The sequence below is a fragment of the Thalassophryne amazonica genome, chromosome 8, assembly GCF_902500255.1.
Source record: "Thalassophryne amazonica chromosome 8, fThaAma1.1, whole genome shotgun sequence".
NCBI classification, from domain to species: domain Eukaryota; kingdom Metazoa; phylum Chordata; class Actinopteri; order Batrachoidiformes; family Batrachoididae; genus Thalassophryne; species Thalassophryne amazonica.
Window position 1 is genome coordinate 23,868,112 of NC_047110.1, and position 25,251 is coordinate 23,893,362.

At 40.3% G+C, this 25,251-nt stretch overlaps 1 protein-coding gene across 1 annotated transcript in view; it reads right to left on the reverse strand.

Annotated features, from left to right (window-relative positions):
- Nucleotides 1–25,251, reverse strand: part of LOC117515357 (pleckstrin homology domain-containing family A member 7-like) — a 502,114-nt gene that overhangs the window by 170,258 nt on the left and 306,605 nt on the right. The window contains exon 5 of the mRNA XM_034175889.1: nucleotides 22,320–22,437. Within this exon, the coding sequence (XP_034031780.1) occupies nucleotides 22,320–22,437 (118 nt within the window). The remainder of the gene's footprint in view (nucleotides 1–22,319; nucleotides 22,438–25,251) is intronic.

A 25,251-nucleotide genomic window follows, 5' to 3' on the forward strand; every position in this document is an offset into this window, starting at 1 on the left:
CATAATTTATACTGTATTCATGAACCTGTATTCCATCATTCTCTATTTCCAACACTCAGAATAAAAGCAGCTCTCTCAGGCACTGCACATATAAATTACTGTAGAAAGCAACACTGGGAGGAGGCATTTATGGCTGGAAAATAGTACACACATGTCCGTGCTCACACACACGTGTGTGCGCTAATTAGGAGGACGGCAGCTGGCCGAGCATGATTCAAAGATGTAGAGCAGTTCCAACTCTGTCACAATGGAGTCAACAATCTGTGAATGTACTGCATAGTGTGTGCGCGTCAGTGCATGTTCAATATGTTGTTTTTGTCTGTCTGCACGTCTGCACTGACTGTGTGTGCTCGTGTGCGTTGCGGTGGTCTATTTTTAGGCTGAGGGTAATTCTGTTGAACATGCTCTGGTCACTTCTGCAAAGCAGCACTCAGTCTTGTAGGTGAGCAACTCAGGGGTGCAGAGCAGCTATTTCTCATGCTAATAGAAAGATATTAGCCAGCCTAAAAGCTTTGGGAATTTGGTTTGAGCCAGTTTAAATGACAAGTTAAGGCCCCCTGACACTTGCACAACTTTGATGCACGCACTTGCATGTCCTGTGTCATGCAGGAGAGTAAACATGTCGTTAACAGGTATAAACTGAATGTGAGAGGGGCATCGGTGCGTGCAATTGTGCAAAGAGAATTTTGAAATGTTCAAAAAAAAATCTTTCACGCAGAAATGTTGTGCAACATTAAGCGATCTACTCGCCAAGCTCGTCAAGTTCAAGTAAAGAATTTGAACAGTGCGAGTGATTGTGTCAGCGCACCGCATCAGAGTGCACCTCGTCTGAATGATTATAACAAGGTGTTACATCTATCACAAACATACTTTAACAGCTGCACACAAGAAGGAATGAACATGCCAACCGTTTTACCAAGCTATGACAATGTAAACACTGACAATCACCATTATAGATGGCTCCAAATGCTTTCTCCACAATGTTCAGCGCGCGTGACACAGCTCCAGCTGGAGCGGTCCTCTGTGATTCAGGAAGCAATTAGAGCCATTTTCAACAGACAGCTCTCAGAGAAAAGGATTAATCTGCAAGAAAATAATTATTTTATATATGCAGCATCCAGCACACAGCGCGTGGCAGCCAGTGGAACAAAGTACATCGTCCACCTGGGAACACAGCTGGTGGGATCATCACGATGACGTGCGTGCAAGTTCATGCATCAAAGTTGTGCAAGTGTCAGGGGCTTTTAGATGAAGGAACACTACTGCATACCAAATGCATTCCCCTTCTGTAACAACTGTGGTTAAGTTACCACAAAATACCTGCAGTCCATCCAGTGTAATTGCATAAATCTGATCATGCTTAACCGTACAGACTGACGTTGGACCTGGTTATGCCACAAAGTAAATTTGGTTAGCGTATATCAATAAAAAGAATGCATTTTTTTTTAACAGAATTAAACAATTTGCAATGGTTGAGGTCAGGAAACACAACATATTAGTATGGACTATGACTTTCCAGCAGCTGTTTGCTGCTTTGTTAAAACAGGTTTTTATTGTTGATCACAGTTGGCTTCACATGTCATCACTGTCACAAGCAAAAAGTGTAATTCTATGGTAATGAAATTATAAATGACAGCAAAATCGCCATATTTTGAGTACCATTAAAATTTTGCTTTGATTATAATTCCATTGCCATAGACAACCTGATCAAAAAACTAAAGCTAAAACTGGGGTTCTTTTATCATTTTACCTTTGCCACTAGGAAGAATTTAGCAGCTGCCACATTTCTTCCTTTATTGGATTACGGCGACCTTCTTTATATGCATGCCCCTGCAAATTGTCTCCTATCTCTGGACTCCATGTATGGCGTTGCCCTGAGGTTTGTTACATGTTGCAAAACCCTCAATCACCATTGCACCTTAGCAGAGTTGAGTGGCCTTCAATGGCTGCATGTCGTCTCTCACACTGGCACATTTTTTTTTACAAAGCGATCTTAGGTCTACTCCCCCAATATCTATGTGGCTACATTTCGAGAACCCAGAGCACTTACTCCTTGTGTTCCAATGATTGCTATTTGCTCAATGTCCCCAAAATTCGCACTGAGTTAGGTAAGCAATCCTTCATGTACTTCACACCTGCTGCCTGGAACTCACTACAGAGAACTTTGAACTTGAGGGAACTAACTTCTCTTGGAACATTTAAAAACATTATGAGGGACCTTAGTATCTGCCTCACTCCATGATGTCACCAGATTGTATTTGTCTGTTTTATTGTTGTCTGATTCTGTGTTCCTGAAACTTAATGTTTTAAGCTGCTTTCTTGGCCAGGCTTCCCTTGGAAAGAGATCTTTGTGTCTCAGTGGGACTGACCTGGTTAAATAAAGTTTTAATAATAAAATAATAATACCATAAAATTACCCTAAGCATGAAATTACACGTTCACACTGTAGCGAAGTTTATACTTTCGCAAATTGTGAAGATCTCTAAGCTGAACCAAATGCCAAAGGGCTGCCACAAACTACAATACACTGGTGCGAACACTGGCCCGCCAACCACATACTGACAATAATGCTAATGTTATCAAAAATCACCACAAATTATCACGTCAACCTCGAAATACCACAAATATGTTATGCCAGAACCACATGATACCACATGTAAATGGATTGATAAGATCTTACCAGCACTCAATCATGGCTTGTACATTGTGGGAGAAAGAATACCAAAATCTACTATAATTATAGGATGAGTTGATGAGATGTAGCTGCATCATTATAACAAATGGACAATGATAATGAACCACAGCTGCTGCTGCAACTGAATTCATCCAAGATGGCCACACAAGTGGCAGCCTGTTGCAGTAGTACAAGAAGGGCCAAAGTCATCTCCACCTACTGAGGAGACCGAGGTCCTTGGCTGTGTGCAGGACACTGTTGACAACTTATGACTTTATGGTGGCATCCACCATACTTTACGCTGTGGTCTGCAAGGGCTGTGGAAGTTTTGAGAGGGACAGGAAGAAACTCAGCAGATTAGTCAGAAGGGCAGGTGGTATCCTGGACTGTACTCTGGACCCCATAGAGGTGCTAAGTGAGAGGAGGATGTTAGCTAAACTGACATTAATTATGAACAACCCTTCTCACTCCTTACATGAGACTGTGGGAGCCTTAAGCAGCTCCTTCAGTAACAGACTGCTGCACCCACAGTGCAAAACAGATCGCCTCCGCAGGTCATTCACTCCAACTGCTGTTAGACTGTATAATACCTCATGTCTTTAACACTATAACCACCTGCTGATTTTACACTATTCACAACTTCTACCGGCACTTTTGTGTGCTTTTTTAAATGCACATATGTGCAAATTTATCCTGTGCAATAATTTTACTATATCTATACTGATATAATTTATATAAACACCTGAATAGATATTTGTCATATGATTGGTGTGTCATGTAACACTGATTATTCTTACCATTTGCCACTGTGTTCCATTGACCGTGCAATTTTGGTCATATCAAATGACAAGGCTCTATTTTAGGTGTTATATAAAACAAATAATGAATGTCTGGAGCCTCATCGAATGGAACATTCCATCTTTCACCTAATGAAATGTTACCATTGCACTCGTAAACATCATTATTTGTATAATATTCTATTTTTACGCAGTCTCTTCACACCACTATTTATGCATTTACCAGCAAACACTGCAATATATAAATAAAGTTAATATCAATATATCACTAGAAGCACTCAGAGAGTGCAAACCTCCGCCAAGGCCCTAGGGTCACTGACCTAAGAGATTCCTTCCTTGGCACAGTGATCTATTCAACAATTCAGTGTTACAACCAAAACTATGATACATACACTTTTCTTTCCTTTATATTTGACATCCGTGACCATGAAAACATACACTAGAACTTGGAATCACTTTTATGTCTTTATTAGTTCAAAAGTTAATGTATAGAAATAATTTTTCGGTAATGGCGGTTTTCTTCTGGATCTAGCTCCATAACATTTGAAGCTACATCAAATCTGATGACACCTTACTGATCAGTACAGATTCAGGTACAATTTGGTGTTAGTTGTGCATCTCTAGCTTCATTTGTCACCTCACACTGACACATTTCTATTTTCCCTATATTTTTGCATATCTGGATCACCAGATCCGGAATCCGGATGCGATCATTACCAAACTTTGTTGGTTGATAGAACATTTGACTATGTTACCCCTAATTTTTTTTCAAGCCTTTCTGCCTTGGTTTGTGGAGTTAGGAAACTAGAATGTCAAAATTCCCCCTATCCCGCAATGGCGAAGAATCGTTTAAAAAATTCCTGGATCCAGATCGTGATCCAGATCACCACTAAATTTAATCACTTGTTCCTCTTGTCATTCCCAACCACTCCACAAAATTTAATCAAAATCCATTCAAAACCTTTTGAGTTATCCTGCTGACAAACAGACAGACAAACAAACAAACGCGACCGAAAACATAACCTCTTGGCGGAGGTAATAAAGTTTATCTAATCTTATCTTAAGAAGAAGTTATAAATGCATGTATTGTATTTATGTGTAAATCTAGCATGTTTGGTACTTTTGTCATACATTTGTAAATGCATGAAATAAACACAGGCACATCTGAAAACTATATTTTTGTAACTGCCCAGGAGGTGATTTGTAAGACATTGTACACAAATGTTTGCAATGCATATAGATGCACGGAGGTAACCCATGGTTTACTGAAACAAATCAATCAAACTTTGTTCCACCAAGCAGTTAAGCATGGAAGATAAGCTCAAAGTGACAATTTTGTGTTCCCATTCTTTGTTTGTCATTAGACATTATGCACAGTAAATGCAAGTAACTATATTTGCTGTTTCGTAGTTGTGAGTTCCGTGATACACGCGAGAGGTCAGTTTCAGCAGAGTTCCGGTTCAGGGCATAATGTAAACAAACCTTGTGAAGTAAGACACACCGGGCATAGCACCTCCTCTAGATAACCCTCTCAACGTGGGTGAACGTGTCATCAACATAATCGCCCGTGAATTCGCTGACTCAACGCCATCCACATCCTCACTAGCCATTGTTTACATGCGCTGTGAGACGCCGGAGCTCTGCTGGCGCCGCAGTGCATTCTGAGAAGTGCAGGGGGCCACCAGAGGAATATGGGAAACATTAAAGTACCAAATAGCTGGGCACGCCCATCATACAATGACAGCAACTGATTGTCACACTCATTTCTGGCTAATCTGACCGTAGGGTTTTAAAAAAAGTAGCAGTGTGTACAACAAATCACATCATACCAGTGTGGTGCCTAACGTTAGCAAGATGCCAGAGGACTCGTCAAGTCCTTAGATGGATTAGCCTACGTTAGACATGTATGTTGTTAAACATTATGAAGGTGGAAATGCTGTTTAAGGCAAATTACTGACAGTGTTCTTGTTACATGAGAGAAACAGTCTTTGTATTTCTCTGTTCATATTATATAGCAATCAAGAGACTCAAATTTGAGACCTTTTAAGCAGAGCAGTGCCTCTCAAACTGGTCCCCTATCTTGCACATTTTCTATCTCTCCCGCTTCTGCCACAAGCTGATTATGTGACCAATCAAGTACTAAGAGACATCTGAACATGTGTGGGTTAGGTGGTCCTTGAGAGCTGATTTAAAAACCACTGTTTTAGAGAAAAGTCAATCCTTTAACTTGTCACTGTTCAACAAAGTGACACAACCTGAGGAAAATAGAGATGTTGTTAGCGGTATCCTCGAGCAAAACATAGAGGTACATATATTTCTAACTGAAAACTAGGACCTACCTGGAACGTCTAAATGACAGTGGCTTTGATAATTATCAAAGATGCCGTGCTGAATTATTATGAACCACAGCATGACTAAATGTGCATACAGCTGCAGAGATACAAGTGGTCAAGGCAGCCTGTGACATACAGCTCGTAGGGGGTGTTACAGGATTGATTCTGCCTTGAAGCTCCCTCTGATGTTTTATCACAGGCAGAATGGTGGAGACTTATTCAAGACATGGATTAATTTCACACAAATGATCCATCTTTCAATTGAAGAAGGTCTTTTACTTTTACTTGCACCATGATGGTTTTACTTGTCAGAATGAGAAATCGGTTTGATTTTCCCATTGGACTGTGGCAGGGGTGATGAGCCACAGCACCTGGGGGGTTGGAGTGCAGGGCAGAAAACACGGTCTGCAGCATTAACACAGTGTCATGATGGATGCCTTGTCATCTGGCTACGGCGCCCAATGACACATGTTCCATCTTAGTCCCGCAGCACCTGTTGATAGGGCAGGATGAGATTTCATGTGAAGCCATGTGTGGACATTCAGTACACGCAGGTGGGCTGCTGAGTGATACGGACTAATTCTAGTCTTCAGCTTACTGTACTCTTGTACAAACCCAAGCCACAGCCTACAGCACATGAGCTTCCTTCATTCGGAAGCTTAAATTGAAGTTTGAGCACTTTGCTCATGCTGAAACACTTCAACAAATTTATGTAAATTGCCTGAGCAAAGGACAACTTGAAGGACAATACACAAGGTAAAGAGCGAAAAGAAAAGCACAGACACCAAAACCACTTGTTTTTATTGTTATTCTGCACACATCTGCTTACCATCACTCTCAGATCAAATTTGGGATCAACAAGGGTTATATTCTAGAATGAATATAAATTCATTCATAAATGTGATTCAGCAAGAAGGCCTGCAGTCTGTACAAGCAGAAAAGAGGAGGAAAGCTACATAATGATGAGAAAAATATGGAGAAAAGAGAAAAATAAATACAATAGGTGTATTTGTAACACTAAGTTTATTGAAAGGCATCAGATGGCCGATGCACTTTTTATGATGCGATTTTGCCTCAAGTTGTGGACAAAACCACTATATAGGTGGTTTTGATGGAGTGGTTTGAGTGGAAAAACCAGTGGTGTTTCTACCATGTAAGTTTTCTGGCTGCTGCAGTCTCGATGGGTTGAATCAGCTTGAACTTAATAAACTTTCACTTATTTACAGCCCTTTCAATATTGTGTATCCACTTGTTTCTAAGCATTGCATTCTTAGGAAAAACATAGGTGTTCACATGTTTATCCCTGAGATGGTTATTGAAGCATCCAGGGAGACAACAAGCAATCACAGCGTTTTGTTTACTTCCTGTGTGTATCTGTAGCAGGCACACATTTCCCACAATCTTCTGCGTGCCCAAAATCCAATATGGCGGGTATGCAATCCCCCATTCACTTCTATTCCTCAATACAAGTAGTATTCCCACAAGCCACCCACCAGCCTCTTTTGAGTTGTCTTGTCCCCCCACACACACGCAGACACACATGCACGCCACTGAAAATAATATGCTATTCCATGCGATTTCCATTTTGAAGAAAAAAGAAAAACAAACAAAAAAACTGGATAAATGAATAATTTAACTATTCACATAAATTTATTTATGTAGCACCAAATCACAACATGTCACTCCAAGGTGCTACACACGGGTAAGGAAGAACCAGACTCGGTGAAGTCACCATCTGCTTTGACCATACCAATAACAAAATAAAACACAACTGTCAAACATGCAGAGAGAAACATTACAGCTAAGCAACCACAGACATATAGAGTCCAGTTATCACAGAGACAGATGGCTCCAAAGACAAGATCTAAGATGTAGAAATGTTTTTCAGTGTTCAACTTTTTAACTGTTAGACTGAAAAATAGAAACTTGAACATTTCCTATCATCAACTAAATTAAGAGTATAGGCTACAAATTAGGATGAAGATATCACGCTCATCTAGAAACTCACATATGCACATACAGTATTTTTTTGTGCCGGTTGGAATGAATTTAACAGCAGCATTCCAATAACTGTGCATTACATCTAACTACTTGAAAGTGTCTCTGATTTGAGCATTCCTGCCACAAACCAGAGATATCTTGATTCTGCTATATCACTTTGGGTAGCAATACTAGACTAGGCTTTTACTGAATCATAAACAGATATTGCCATTTATTTTGATATTCTCAACTGTAATGTCAGAAGAAAACATGAATAAAAACCTAATTCCCTTATCTTGCATTTTAAGACTTCTGAAAACCTGATTTAAAACCTTTCAATGACAATTACCTTATTTTTAAATGAACAAATTCAGTGTATTTTAAAACTTTTCAAGGAACTGCAGGAACCCTGAATAGACAATATATTGCTTGAGACCTACTGGGTAGATTTCCTATGTTGTCGAAGCTGAAATCCTAATTAACAATTTAAGGGGTTTGTATCATTTTAAAATTGCAGGCGGAAGGACGACCAGGAAATGCTTCTGTCTCTCTATTTGTGGCCCAAAAAATGGAATAAGCTACCTGAGAAACTCCAACGATGTCCAAATATCAATCAGTTTAAATATTTATACAAAGAAATGGTGTTTGACGGATATGTATCTGATGGAAAACGTTGAGTTGTGTTGTAATGTGCTTCATTTAAATTCTTACTATTGAATGTACTGGGGTAACTAGAACAAAATAGGAGCTGTTATGAAATACTCACTTCCCTCAGCGGTAGTTATGAGCTACTACTGTTCAGGCTTTGTTGGAAATGAACGTGTATGAACTGGCATCTAGCCTGGGTTGATTTGACTGTATGAGTGGGTGTAGGTATTGATAAGCGTTGCTTCTGCCTACACTTTTCGGGCACCATGTTTATTGTTTATTGTTTTCTTGTTCTTTCTTTCCTGTAACTTTTGTTTAATTTTATATTTTGTTGTGTGATTTTGTGGTCTGCAAATGAGTGTTTGTTTTTGCATTGGTGCCTAATAAATTCAAATTCAAATTCTCAATAACAATAATAATAATAATAATAATACTAATACAGCCTTTTATTGTCATTGTACATATTTCGGTGTCCAGTGACCAACTCCAGAGCAGAGATGCTGCCTTGGTCATAGGCAGAGAAAGGAGCAGACCCTAAATAAGCATGTTTTGATTATGGGAGAAAACTGGAGTGCCTGGAGGAAACCCACACAGACATGTGGAGAACATGCAAACCCCACACAGAAAGGCCAGGAAGCGATCCATGACTTTCTTGCTGTGAGGCAGTGTTAACCACTAAGTCACCATGCCACCATTAATTAGACTGGGTTCATTCTAATCAGGTCTGAGAAGATGAGCAGGTGTCACATATTTACGCATCCTAGACACCACAGACCTACCTTAGGTACCACATAACAACCACCCAGGCAGACAACCCCAACAACACGCCCGAGTGCTACTTCAAAAACAGCTGTATTTTCTAAACTGTAGCAGCTGGAAATTTTCTAAGGTATTCATAATGTTCAGAATGACCATTACATGTTAGGGAGGGTCATAGAAAAGTGTAAAAGTTTTATTTTGATATTTTAAGAAAAAATGGCCAAGATAAGTGGGTCGATGTATGGTAATACATCGAAAGAAAATGAACATTTGCCAAATATGATGAAATTTTACTTTCAGTTATACTGTTATCAATGGAATATTGATTTAAAGTAAAAAATATAAACAAAATGTGTTTCTTTAGCAGACAGCAGTATCTAGAGATCTTAAATGTTTGAAAGATTATCAGGGAAAATTCCCAACAGCCAATAATACAACTTATAACACCACATTACTGTTTATTTTTCAAACACGTAAACACAACAAAATCCAGATATGAAGATTATGCTCATTCAGTGTTAGGGTTTCTGCAGCAATCACCTCCCTTGCATTTGTAGTACTTGCAACAATGGATTCCAGCAACCCAAAAATACAGGTGTATTTGAAGTAACACTCGGGACAATAAAGGGTGTGGTCATTTTCTGTAGAGTGTCTTAAATGAGAGCGTAGCGACATGACGAGTCAAAAAAAAAAAATGGTCACGTCACTCATAATGCCATCTTGCTGCCAAAATAGCGTTCCCTGTTAATTTGTCTGCATGCAAATCCAGCTATTTTATCTATTTAATCACTGAAAATGACAGGTTGTTGTGCATTTTGAGGCACAAACAGACACAACAAGGGCTTCAAGATGTACAGATTCCCTTCAGATCCGAACAGAAGAAAAATTTGTGAAAATAAAATCAGCCGTGTTGGATGGAAGCGACTTCATCGTCAAAGCTTTTATTGTTCAGTCCCATGTACAGTAAAACTCACCTAAATCATTATGGTATAAACCAGATATTCGCAGTCACCGGACAAAAACAGCCCCAGTGTTTTTGTATTGCTTTCAATGTAATAAACACCGCATATAATGGATTTCGTATAATGGATTTTGTGTAACAAATTTTTCGCTCATGTTGGATAAAATGTCCCGTCCGATTGCAATTTATTTCCATTTGAAAACCCAGAGCAGTCTGGACATGCAAACTAACAGAGATACAAATTAAAGTTCAGCTCTGACACTCTGACTAAAGTGGGGCCGGAGTCATTTCTGTGATTAAAAACCCAACAGTTTATTTTTTGTGTTCAGACTCGGACCCGCAACCTGGACATGCACCTGTTAAATTACACACAAAAGGCTGTGATTTGACACTTTTCTGCTTTCACTACTTCATCTGCCATCACGTTATGATAGTTTTTGCAGTGCACATGCTGATTATAAAAGGATCAGAAAAGTCTGCACATTTACAGCATGAAGTCGGTAATTGTACAGCTGTATAATTACCGTTGTTGAGGTTTAATTAGTCGAGAATAAAGCATAATCCAGCGATGGAGAACTTTAAACTGTCACGCACATCATTGCATGACACGGAATTACAACTGTGCAGCTGCATAAATAAAGCTTTAAATTAATTAAATAAATCATAAATTGTAAATTTATGTAAATTTGATAGCTTAACTATTTTTATATTTATTTTGATAGTACCTGTACCTGGATGTGTTGCTGTATGTGGTTAAACGATTTAAAAAAATGTAGAAAACATAAAAGGTTCATTCAGTAGTTCAGTGCACCATGTTCTGAGCTGATGCCACTCTCTCAAATAAGGCACTCTAATTTTCAGCCCATTTGTCCTGGACAGAGATTTCGGCACATATCCCAAGTTGTTCATTGAGGTCACATTAGTCTAGAACAGATGAGTTATCCTCTCCTAAAAGATGCGTGTACATGTCTAAAGTAGGAACTAGACTATCAGCTTTCAATCAGTTTCACTGATTTTGCAAGCCCACTAACGACTGGTGGACTGCAGTTGGCTGTAGAATAAGGCAAAGGAATCCCGACCAGTCGCATGTATGATTTTCAAAAAAGATGGAGATTTGCCATTATTTCTTGCTTAAGATCAGCTCTTATCAAGGCCACACCCCAGATTTTAACCAGATTTTAAAACATTTCTTTATTAATTTTTTAATTATTATTATTATTATTATTATTATTATTATTATGTTATTTATTTAATTGCTAGCAAAAACATCACCACAGTGTCCGTATTAAAAATAGCAGCTTTAGTGTTGCTGGGAATGGAAGTGGACAAGTATGATCCACCCTGAGGTACCCCACAGCTGTTCACTGTTCACACATGTCCAGCATCAAGCAGGTCAGACTGTCATGTCAGTGTTTTAAACTACTATAATAATACAATTACATGCTTTTGGAAGGCGGTACCTGTCATTTTGGGCGACTGGGCATGGACGGAGGGACTCAGAAAATGCATACTGCACGACAACTGCATGTTATTTGCATTATTATCACTTAATGAGATACACAACACGTGGAATCACATTAACAATATTTAATGTCATTTCAAAATGCATGAGACCCAGCAAATGTGTACATAAAAAGTTGGCTCACTTTAACTTTTGTCGTGCTGGCTGGTACCGCGCTGCTCTCCAAATTCGTCAGGGCGTCCTCATCAAGCTGGCTGCTTTGGCTGCTGTTCACTGTCATACTATCCATGATAAAATCATCCGAATATCCATATTGGAACCAACACGCACTTCTCTTCTTTTCGCACGATCGTCTGCAGACAGTTCTTAGGTTGCACATGCTATGACGTCATCACTTTATGCACAGCGGGCGGGTATTGGGATATCCGCCCGCTACCCAATACCCGCCCCCAATTGCGGGCAGGTATGGACAGGTAGCTTAAATGTAAATCTATGCTACCAGCCCAGCAGCGCCTCAGTAAGTGATAATAGTAATTAATAATAGCTCACTAACTTAAATACCTAAACCAACACAGCCCCATATGGGAAAAAACTGTCTTTCAACACCCCCTTCTGCAAATGCATAGGTACAGTTAGACAGTAATTACATCCCATCTCTGTGCCTGTTGTACTTGAACCAAATTAGAATTGAGTCTTCCTCTGTGTGCAGTCAGGATCAACTCTGCAACTTGTCATTCTCCTAATGGTATATCTGCTATTAGGAATCACTTTTATTCCTGTGCTATGTGCTTGTCTGAAAGAAGAAGAAGAAGAAGAAAAAAAAACAGAAATAGCAGAACAAAGTGGTTCAATAAATGTTTAATTAAATGTAAAGCCGCGTTCACACTGGGCGTGATCAGATGCTACAAATTAGCGTGGGTCGCCAGGCGACGGACGCGCCTCCTTCGCCCGGTGTGTCGCTCTGCTTGGGTGGACTTTCGCTGCGAAAATTCGCCCCGGTGCGGCATCAAATAGGAGGAGCTTCCATTCCGCTCGCCGGCTCCGGTTGTCAGTCAAGCTAACATGACGGACCTTGATCACACGGAGCGAGTTGCTGTGGAAAGCTACCCAATACAGAGAGTATCATTATTTGCTCCAGGAGCTGTGTGTGGGTGACGGCCGCTTTCAGCGGTCCTTCCACCTCTGCGGGACCCAGTTTGAGGATCAACTGTCCCATTCGCGCGCGCACATGTAAATAATAAAAAAAAAAAAAAAAGAAAGAAAGAAACTCCTCTGCTTGCTGCAGCTGGCTCTTCCCCCCAAAAAATCTGTCATAATTGTGTTTAGAAACCAGTCACCATTTGTTTTATTATACATCTGTGTAGTTAATTAATAAGATATTCTCTACAGACGTTTCGCTCGTGCGAGCACGTAAAAAAAAAAGAAAAGGAAAAAGCTCCGCTCCCGCTGCTGCAAGTAGGGCTGCTGCTCGCTCCAAAAACTCTGTCATAATTGTGTTTAGAAACCAGTCACCATTTGCTTTATTATACAGCTGTGTAGTTAATAAGTAAAATAATCTCCAGGACGATTCGCGCGCGCACATAAAAAAAAAGGAAAAAGCTCCACTCCCGCTGCTGCAAGTAGGGATGCTGCTCACTCCAAAAACTCTGTCATAATTGTGTTAAGAAACCAGTCACCATTTGCTTTATTATACAGCTGTGTAGTTAATAAGTAAAATAATCTCCAGGACGATTCACGGGCGCACGTAAAAGAAAAAGAAACTCCGCTCCCCGCTGCTGTGTTGCTGCTGTTCGCTCCAAAAACTGTCATGATTGTGAAATAAAGGACAAAAGAGACATAAGTCCTGCTCACAGGCTGCTACCAGATACAGGACATGTTCACATCTAAGTCAAACTCCAGACATCTCCACATCACTACATATTCAGTCCCTGATTGGTCATCACGGCGCGACGAGACGAAAAAGTTCAGATTTTTGAACTTGGGGAGGAGGGCAACGCGACGTGACGCAATATCGCGCCACAAGCGCGCAAAAGCTCAAAATCGCTTCACTCGCATCCATCGCGTCGCGCTGAGCGGTTTGGCGCCAAAACACATCCTTACATAGGGATTACATGGCAACCTGTGGCTGCAGTTGCTCGCGTCGCGCCCAGTGTGAACGTGGTATAAGACATTCAAAGTGCATTTTAAGGCTAATTAAAATTAGACAGGGATTGCTAACTTAAATGGCTCAAGTAAAACCTTCATAGTCTTCACAGTCTAAAGAGCCTGAAAGCAAACGTGTGTGTCCCTGTCAGCTTTAGAGGCATCACTTATGAGATCAACTACAGCTACAATCATGTTCAAAGTTAGCAGTTGAATGGTTATCATTTTTTATCATTACTTTTCACTTGAGTCTATTCATTTTCAGATAACAGAACAATGTGATGTTAGTGGACTGCTCACTGCTGAGGAGATGCCTCACTGCCAGTCTTTCAACTGTGTTTTATGTTTGTGTGCCCCCAGGCTAAACTGGATTAAATGTTTCATTTCTCTTTAAGAAACAGCATTAAAAATGTTAAACTGTACTTGATACACTGCAAACATTGTTTAACTTATAAAACAAAACTGACTTAAGAAATTATTTCTAAATTAGAGTCATAAAACACACTATGTCAAAATAAACACGACAAAATACAATTATGAAAGTTTGTTTTGTTTGTTTGTTTTAGGATGATTATTACCTTGGCCGAAGATGTAAGGCCCTACCTTCTACATGGAGAAAAATGCAGTTGAAAATGGAGATTTAAAGGAAACCCTATTCGGAAATGCACAGACTTTCATCAATAAAATGAAAACAGTTTGTTCAAATTCTTTCATATTTAGTACACTGATGGTGCCCTTGACAGCCAAGTACATGTTGGCCTCAACTAAAAATTTATGGTTTTGCATATGAACTCTTCATTTGTTCATTTTGAAATGGATGCCTGCAACAAGCTTCAAAAAAGTTGGGACAGTGGTATGTTTACCACTGTGTTACATCACCTTTCCTTCACTCAATAAGCGTTTGGGAAATGAGGACACTAACTGTTGAAACTTTGTAGGTGAAATTCGTTCCATTCTTGCTTGATGTACGACTTCAGTTGTTCAACAGTTCGGTGTCTCCGTTGTCGTATTTTGCGCTTCATAATACGCCACACATTTTCAATGGGCGACAGGTCTGGACTGTAGGCAGGCCAGTCTAATACCCGCACTCTTTTACTATGAAACCACGTTGTTGTAACACGTGCAGAATGTGGCTTGGCACCGCTGGTGTGCGCAAATAATGTAGCAACAGGTGTGCGAGGCGTTGGAGGCAGCTACGATTTTACACGTATTGCATAGGATTCCTGCTTCATGTGGAATTCATGCACAATTTGACCACATTTGTACTATGTGTGAAGGGGCCCGAAAGGATGCAATATTCAAACATTACTCAGGTAGGTATTAATCTCATGCCAACTTCCAGAGTTATGTTGCCATGGATGAGCATGTCCTCACTTGCCCTGCCTGCACAGATCTGTTTTGTCCCCAGAACTCCTTCCTTTCCACAGCTTTCACTTCACTCCATTCAACTGCACTGAACGCCTTATGTGCACCTCTTTAAAGGGGATTGCAGTAAACACTCTGATAGATTGATGACGATGATATCCCTACAGAACAGGCCCTTGAATAATGTAGGCCATTATTGCAGAACCTTTGCACCCAGTACTCAGTCACAATAAGCACCCTCTTGATAGCAATTTGCTCTCAGATGTACCCAACTACAGTGAGGAAAATAAGTATTTGAACACCCTGCAATTTTGCAAGTTCTCCCACTTAGAAATCATGGAGGGGTCCGAAATTTTCATCTTAGGTGCATGTCCACTGTGAGAGACATAATCAAAAAAAAAAAAATCCAGATATCATAATGTATGATTTTTTTAATAATTTATTTGTATGTTACTGCTGCAAAGTAAGTATTTGACGCCCTACCAACCAGCAAAAATTATGGCTCTCACAGACCTGTTAATTTTTCTTTAAGAAGCCCTCTTATTCTGCACTCTTTACCTGTATTAACTGCACCTGTTTGAATTTGTTACCTGTAAAAAAGACACCTGTCCACATACTCAATCAATCACACTCCAACCTGTCCACCATAGCCAAGACAAAAGAGCTGTCTAAGGACACCAGGGACAAAACTGTAGACCTGCACAAGGCTTGGATGGACTACAGGACAACAGGCAAGCAGCTTGGTTGAAGACAACAACTGTTATGATTATTTATTAGAAAGTGGAAGAAACACAAGATGACTGTCAATCTCCCTCGGTCTGGGATTCCATGCAAGATCTCACTTTGTGGAGTAAGGATGACTCTGAGAAAGCTCAGAACTACACAGGAGGACCTGGTTAATGACCTGAAGACAGCTGGGACCACAGTCACAAAGATTACATTAGTAACACATGATGCTGTCATGGTTTAAAATCCTGCAGGGCAGCAAGGTCCCCCTGCTCAAGCCAGCACATGTCCAGGCCCATTTGAAGTTCACCAGTGACCATCTGGATGATCCAGAGGAGGCATGGGAGAAGGTCATGTAGTCAGATGTTACCAGAATAGAGCTTTGTGGAATCAACTCCACTTACCATGTTTAGAGGATGAGAACAACCCCAAGAACACATCCCAACCGTGAAGCATGGGGGTGGAAACATCATACTCTGGGGGTGCTCTTCTGCAAAGGGGACAGGACGACTGCACCGTATTGAAGGGAGGATGGATGGGGTCATGTATTGCGAGATTTTGGCAAACAACCTCCTTCCCTCAGTTAGAGCATTGAAGATGGGTCAAGGCTGGATCTTCCAGCATGACAATAACCCCAAACACACAACCAGGGCAACTAAGGAGGGGCTCAGTAAGAAGCATTTCAAGGTCCTGGAGTGGCCTGGCCAGTCTCCAGACCTGAACTCAATAGAAAATCTTTGGAGGGAGCTGAAACTCCAAGCCTGAAAGATTTGGAGAAGATCTGTATGGAGGAGTGGACCAAAATCTCTGTTGCAGTGTGTGCAAACCTGGTGAAAAACTACAGGAAACGTTTGACCTCTGTAATTGCAAACAAAGGCTACTGTACCAAATATTAACATTGATTTTCAGAGGTGTTCAAATACTTATTTGCAGCAGTAACATACAAATAAATTATTAAAAAACTCATACATTGTGATTTCCGGATTTTTTTTTTCTCACATTGGACATGCACCTAAGATGAAAATTTCAGACCGCTCCATGATTTCTAAGTGGGAGACCTTGCAAAATCGCGGGTGTGCAAATACTTATTTTCCTAACTGTAAATTCTGACATGTGATTTTGATCGTGTGCCGAAGAAACCTCAAGGTAGTGACCACCATGTTTTGTTTTGTTTTTTAAAGTTAAAGTCCATAGGGTCTGTGGGTATTTATTAGCAGAAATTAATATAGCTTCATAATCATCTGTTCATTAGTGAATAATTTACCTGCAACAATAAACTGATCTGTTTTCATAACGTTAGAATGTGACCTTCATGTCTACATGAGAGTGGGCCTCTTCATGGAGGTCTGGATGTACCATGTTGACAGGACTGCCATGTTAGCATACTTAGTTCAATTTATGCATTTTGAAGTGCAGCCAGATGACTGAAGAATAAAAAATAGGAATCAGTGTTTGCTCCCCAATACAGGAATCATTCCAAAACCTAAAACAATGTGAACTTCAATATTTGTTGTAAAATATTTCAGAAAGTGAAACGACATATTCTCGAGTCATTACATATAAACTGTAATGTTTCAAGATCTTTTTTTTTTTACTTTAACTATAACAATTATGGCCAACAAGCTCCAAAAAAGCAGAATTAATATATCTTAGAATATTAGAAATTTTATTTCAAGCTTGAGTAACTCAGTATTTACGCAGTATAAAATGCCATGAATCTCACACTCTGGCTCAGTACGCACAACAACAATCATGGGAAAGACTGCTGAGTTGACAGTTCTCCAGAAGACATTCGTTGACACCTTCCAGAAGGAGAGGGAAGGCACAGAATGTCACTGCTGAAAGGGATGGCTGTTCACAGAATGCTGTGTCAAAGCATATTCATGGAAAGTTAACTGGAAGGGAAAGGTGTGGTTGGAAAATATGCACAAGCAACAGGGAAAACCGCAGGCTGGAGAAGACAGCAAAAGCGATTAAAGAAATCAGGGGAGCGTCACAAGTAATGGATTGAGGATGAACCTGTGCATCAAGAGCCAACACAAACACACGTCCAGGAAATGGGCTACAAATGTAGGATTCTTCATGTCATCCTGCTCCTGAACCATTAACAATGTGAGAAACGTTTTACCTGGGCTAAGGGGAAAAATAACTGGACCACTCTTAACCTATCCAAAGTCCTTTTTTTTCAGATAAAAGTTTGCATTTCATTTGGAATTAAGCTCTCGGGGTCTGGAGGAAGAGCAGAGAGGCACAGAATCCAAGTTGCTTGAAGTCCAGTGAGCGGTTTCCACAGTTAGTGTTGATTTTTGGTGCCAAGTCATCTGCTGGTGTTGGTCTACTGTGTTTTATCAAGTCCATAGTCAACTCGGCTGTCTACAAGGAGATTTTAGAGCACTTGACAAGCTTTATGGGGATGCTGATTTCTTTTTCCAGCAGGACTTGGCACCTGCCCACAGTGCTAAAACTCAAAGTAACTGGTTTGGTTAGAGTAGTGGGCTTGTAATCAGAGTGCCAAGGGTTCAAATTTCTTATCCGACATGAAGACCACTAAGGTGCAGTTGAAGAAAGTCCTTAACCTTTCAAACCTGAGCACCACTGGGGCTGGGGGCTGTGGCATTTCCAGAAAAAAAAATGTTTAAAACCATGCTAGCATGCAGCATCCAAGGCATATTGCACATCAACTTAACAGTTAGAAGCACTAAAACAACCATTTCTACCAAAGCAAAACACAATTCCAACACCAAGCAACTAAATGAACTAACAGGAAAAAGATGCTATGGGCGCACGCCCGCAAAACCAGCATTTGCAATTTGCCCTACTTCATGCTACCGATACAAACACCATATGAAAGCAGAGGTTGCACAAATAACAATGGTGTAAGTTTTAATCACCCAATGTCAAAATTCACTAAACCAACAGCTAAAAAAGACTAAAAATAAACTTCACACAACCATAACCATAAATTACATCCTACCTTTGCAGTTTTGTGATCATAAATCATGTGCTAGTGCAAATGTCCATTAGAAATGAGTGATCCTGTAACGCTGTGTCACACTGACATGATTCCATAGAGTTTTGGATAACTTTTCGTTCCAGGAGATGGAACACAAGGGGGAATAAGGCGGTGATTTCTCTTGACATATGATGTGTATTCTTTGTTGTGATTGGCGTATGATGTTGCTGACAGATTTGGTGGCTGCATCTCAATACTACTGGCTCTGAAGGTTCGAGAGAGGTGTCAATCATCCAAATAGACCAATCGGTTCCCGAGATAATGCCATGCGTAACCTTCATTGTGTGTTCAGAGGTACGCTGAACCTTACGCACGGGGGTGAAGAGCACTTTTGTGTGGTGGATTTTTTTCAAAACAACCTAAAAAGCACTAATTAATAGATGGAATAATTACCTACAGTGACATATAAGTGAAACAAAATGAGTAGTTTTGTTTGGCACCTGAGAAATTTTAAATGGCACACATTGCACCAAATGTGCCAAAATAGCCAATTTGGAGAGTCCGCCTAAATATTACCAGTTAGGGTGTATGGTTTTCTGAAGGGTGTAAAAAGCCATATTCATTGTTGAACAACTTGATAACGATTTTATCATATACAGTGGTCCCTCGTTTATCGCGGGAGTTCCGTTCTAAAAATAACCTGCAATAGGTGAAATCCGTGAAGTAGTCAGCGTTATTTTTTACAATTATTATAGAGGTTTTAAGGCTGTAAAACCCCTCACTACACACTTTATACACGTATCTCAAACAGGCATTAACATTTTCTCACTTTTCTCTCCTGTGTAAACACTCAAAGTTCAAATCTTAGTAGAAAAAAATAGAACATTTTCCTATAAATAATTATGATGGCTTTTAGAACTAACAAATTTAATTTTAACGATCAACCTACGAGGTTGGACACGTAAGAAATTATTAATACTGACTCACCAGTATTTCACAGTTCCTCTGACCACGCCTCTTCGTCGTGGCACCACTCCACTGTCCGGATTGGCTGATTACCACGGCGACATTCATTTTGTGGGTTTTACTCGGGTGGTATGAAAAATATTACCCGTCCGCGAAAAGGGTGTATTGCCATTTATTCTTTAGTGTTTTATCCAATCATATTGGCGTATCATTTATAGGTATATGCTAATACTCTATATATACCTCTCCAGAATGTCTGCTTTAATTTTTGGCATCGGTGTATGTGTGCAATTAGTGGTCAGAAGCTGCAATATGATTTTATAGAGGTTTTGGGTTGCAGCTGCATCATTCATGACTGTTTTTAGGCACAAATGAAGTTTTAATTTTTGTTGTGTGCTATCTTATCTGTACTCTGACCCAGAAACATATATACTGATTCTTACACCTTTGCAGTACTCTCACAGGTGTTACCTTTATTATGATACCAAGATAACACAAAAAATCCTTAATCCTTTTTTGCACCATCCACAGTCACATGTTCTATTCATTCTCGTAGTGTGCAAGTGTCCTCTACAATGTGAAAACAGTTTTTTTGTTTGTTTTTTTTAGATTTTTGCAAATTTATTAAAAATAAAAAACTAAGAAATCAAATGTACATAAGTATTCACAGTCTTTGCCATGAAGCACAAAATTGAGCTCAGGTGCATCCTGTTTCCACAGATCATCCTTGGGATGTTTCTACAGCTTAACTGGAGTCCACTGGGGGTAAATTCAGTTGATTGGACATGATTTGGAAAAGCACACACCTGTCTACATATAAGGTCCCACAGTTGACAGTACATGTCAGAGCACAAACAAAGCATGAAGTCAAAGGAACTGTCTGTAGATCTCCGAGACAGGATTGTCTCAAGGCACAAATCTGAGGAAGGGTACAGAAACATTTCCGCTGCTGTGAAGGTCCCAATGAGCACAGTGGCCTCCATCATCCTGAAATGGAAGAAGTTCAGATCCATCAGGAGTGTTCCTAGAGCTGGCCGCCCATCTAAACTGAGCGATTGGTGGAGAAGGACCTTATTCAGGGAGGTGACCAAGAACCCGATGGTGACGCTGTCAGAGCTCCAGCATTCCTCTGTGGAGACAGGAGAAACTTCCAGAAGGACAACCATCTCTGCAGAAATCCACCAATCAGGCCTGTATGGTAGAGTGGCCAGACGGAAGACACTCCTTAGTAAAAGGTCCACCTGGAGTTTGACAAAAGCCACCTGAAGGACTCTCAGACCATGAGAAACAAAATTCTCTGGTCTGACAAGACAAAGACTACTCTTTGGTGTGAATACCAGGCACCATGTCTGGAGGAAACAAGGCACCACCCTGACAATGAAGCATGTTGGTCGCAGGATCATGCTGTGTGGACGTTTCCCAGTGGAAGGAACTGGGAGACTAGTCAGGATTGAGGGAAAGATGAATGTAGAAATGTACAGAGACATCCTGGATGAAAACCTGCTCCAGAGCGCTCTTTACCTTAGACTGAGGTGACGGTTCATCTTTTAGCAGGACAATGACCCTAAACACACAGTCAAGATATCAAAGGAGCGGATTCAGGACAACTCTGTGAATGTCCTTGTGTGGCCCAGCCAGAGTTCAGACCTGAATCTGATTGAACATCTATGGAGAGATCTGAAAATGGCTGTGCATCGACGCTCCCCATCCAACCTGATGGAGCTTGAGAGGTGCTGCAAAGAGAAATGGGCAAAACTTCCCCAAGATAGGTGCACCAAGCTTATGGCATCATATTCAGGACAGTGCAGCAGATAAGAGAATATTTAGAGCGAAATCCTGCAAATGGTGATACAAGCATCAAATTTGGCACAAATACTCCTAAGACATTACTCTTTTGAAATAATTCTGTGAAGGCTCTCAGTTGTCCAGGTGGTTTCCATAGTAATATTGAAATAACCAATTAGCCACCTGAATTTTCAATAGGCAGCCAGGTAGGGGTCAACTGAAGAATTACACAAGGGTCAAAATAAAAAGATGCTCGAATCATATTGAAAACTATAGCACATTATTCGCTTGATCATAACGATTCCAAAAAGGTATAGTTTGGACTATCTGTGACTGAATGTTATGGAGTTATTGGTTAAAAATAGCAAGAATGGTGACAAAGGTCAGTTTCAGTTTGTACAGGGGTCAAAAGTTAAAGTTGCCCCAATTTTGGTAAAAAGTGATGCAAATTATTAGATGACAGACTTTTAAAAAGGAATAGTTTTGACCATGTGTCATGCTTAGTTACATTGTTACAGGTTGACATGTGTGACATGTCATAAAATCCAATGGACGTTGAGCTTATTTGACCTTTACTTTGGAGACCAAACATTCAACACTGTCAAAACTATTCCATTTACTCATCCATTTATTCTGGATGCACTGTATGAACAAATGCACAATTTATATTACAATGTTGCATATTTTTGCAACAGGGTAACCCAAACAAAATGTGGACATCTTCATTTTACAGAGGCACGCTAAATCTGTTTCAAAACACAGGCTAACCTTGGAGGCAGATGTGGAGTCCACAGTGGAGGATGTGACGACAGTGGAGGCCTCGCTGATCGTGGTGCTGGACAGATGCTCGCCGACAGGTTTTGACATTATCTGAGCTCCCTGCAGCCTGAATACACAAAACAAACAAGTAAACATCACTGCCAGGTGAACCAGGGGTTGAGTAACACTACACAACTCTATCACTCAGCAGTTACACAGGGCTTTCACAGGTTTACAAAAGGCTGTGTAATTCGTCATATTTATGAGCCTGTAAAAAGAAATAGAAGTGTTCCAGTAAAGCATTTTACACACACACCCCACCCAAATTCAGGCCACGGTGATCATGACAGCTAACACTTTCAGATTACAGATTATAAATTACACTTGCCTCTTGAAGAGGAAAACCCCATATACAAGTCACAGCAGATTAATTCAGCTGTTTAACTTTGGCGTTTTCTGCATTTTTATTTTTGGCAGTTATTATTTTATTATTAGTGCTTATTCTGTATAGTGCTTTACACTCAAAAAAAAAAAAAAGCACAGAGTGGATCTGGTTAATTTGATGCTGCAGGACTTCAGAGATTGTGTAAAAAAAAAAACAGATTTCCAAAAACTGACCAACGACAGACAAGACCAATACATGTGAAGCAATGTACCACAAGCACATCTACACTTTCCACAAGTTGCATCAACATCTGGATATATGCCTTGGACAAGTGCACACGATGAACAATCTTAAATTGAACGAGTGCATGTCGAGCACACATCGATGTAGTGTGAACCTGACCAACGATAGAATCTCACAGTTCATTTGTAATGGTAAGATTGAGATTTTGTTCCCATTTGGATTTAATAATAGGCTACAGAAGGACACTGAAGGTCTGAGATAAAATTGTACAAAACTGAGATTACAGATTAACAGAATGTCAAAAAGGATTGTCTGGAGGTTTTTGAGGAAATTGTGCTGTCATTGTTTGCGTACAGTATCTGCAAACTTTCCATCTAAATATAAATCAGTAAAACATTTTTAACCTTTTCTCTGCCAAATCTGAAAAGCATCTGTCATTGAAGGAACAAATCAGTGATTTGCAGCAACTGGACTTTGAAATGAGAAAGACTGGGGACCAAAACGTTTCCTAAACTGAGACCAACTTCGAAGAGATTCTACTACTATTATTACTAGGTAAAGACCAAACAAGAGGATGTGATGAACCAAAAGTTGCAGGTAAAGAAATCTTACTGTCCACGTGGAACTCCATGATGGCCCAGACAGGTGATGCTGGTTTCAAGTAAAAGTGTTTCCAGTATAACATATACCTGATATTTGCAGTCCAGTAATAATATTGAAAGTTGGGCAGAGCCCTACCTCCCATCATCTTAGGTCTCTGAAGAAGAGCCTTGCTCAATCTTGGATGTTATTGTAATTAAATTAAATAACTGAAGAATCCAGAGAGTTAAAAAAGGATTTAGGAATCAGAATGGGAAGACACTGAAAAAAGTATAGAATTTCTTGGAAGTAGCGTAATTTTAACAGAATTAATACTGCCAATTAAAGACGAAGATAATGGGAACCGTTTACACAGTTTTTGCTTGCACTGGTCAAGTAAGGAGAGAAAATTATTCTTAAGCAAATTATTAAATTGTTAGGTGACACGTATTCCAAGGTAATTGAAGCAATCAGTAACGACTTTAAAAGGAACATTTGCAAGGCCCTTGACTCGAACCTTATCATTAATCACAAATAATTCACTTTTCTTCATATTAATCTTGTACCCAGGAAGCTTAATGAAACCTTCCAGTATATCAAGTACAGCAGGTAGGTGTGAAAGGATTGGAAAGGAACAACAAAATATCATCGGCGTGAAGTGAAACCCTGTGCTCGATGTCACCCCTCCAAATGCCTTGTATGTCTCCACTGACATGGACCGCAATTGCTAGCAGTTCAATCACTAGGGCAAAAAGCAAAGGACTTAAAGGACAGCCCTGCCTCATCCCACGGTTAAACCCTAAAATAGAGTAGAGGCAAGCTCTCTTGCTTGCCTCTACTGGTGGTTGGCTCTCACTGCGGTATTGTATCACTTCCTGTTCAGGAGCACAGCGGTGTTTTGCTGTATCTGTTAGCTGTTTAATCTGCGCAGTTAGATTGATCTAGTTATCTAGATTACGATTTGTTTCCCAGTGTAATCTTTACGTGCCTTAACTAAAGCACTCCTTCTGCTGAATCACCTCTAAATTATTTACACATTATTCACTTTGCGTGTTTTTAGGAATCCGCTAGCTTAGCGTAGCTACTAGCTCTTAGCCGATTTAGCATGGCGGCTTCTCCTGTCTCTCCCGCACTTTTCTGCTCTGGGTGTGAAATGTTTAGTTATTCCTCGGCCTCCTTTAGCAGTAATGGCACTTGTAATAAGTGTAGCTTATTCGTAGCTTTGGAGGCCAGGCTGGGCGAATTGGAGACTCAGCTCCGCACCGTGGAAAATTCTACAGCTAGCCAGGCCCCTGTAGTCGGTGCGGACCAAGGTAGCTTAGCTGCCGTTAGTTACCCCCTGGCAGATCCCGAGCAGCCGGGAAAGCAGGCCGACTGGGTGACTGTGAGGAAGAAGCGTAGCCCTAAACAGAAGCCCCGTGTACAACGCCAACCTGTTCACATCTCTAACCGTTTTTCCCCACTCGACGACACACCCGCCGAGGATCAAACTCTGGTTATTGGCGACTCTGTTTTGAGAAATGTGAAGTTAGCGACACCAGCAACCATAGTCAATTGTCTTCCGGGGGCCAGAGCAGGCGACATTGAAGGAAATTTGAAACTGCTGGCTAAGGCTAAGCGTAAATTTGGTAAGATTGTAATTCACGTCGGCAGTAATGACACCCGGTTACGCCAATCGGAGGTCACTAAAATTAACATTAAATCAGTGTGTAACTTTGCAAAAACAATGTCGGA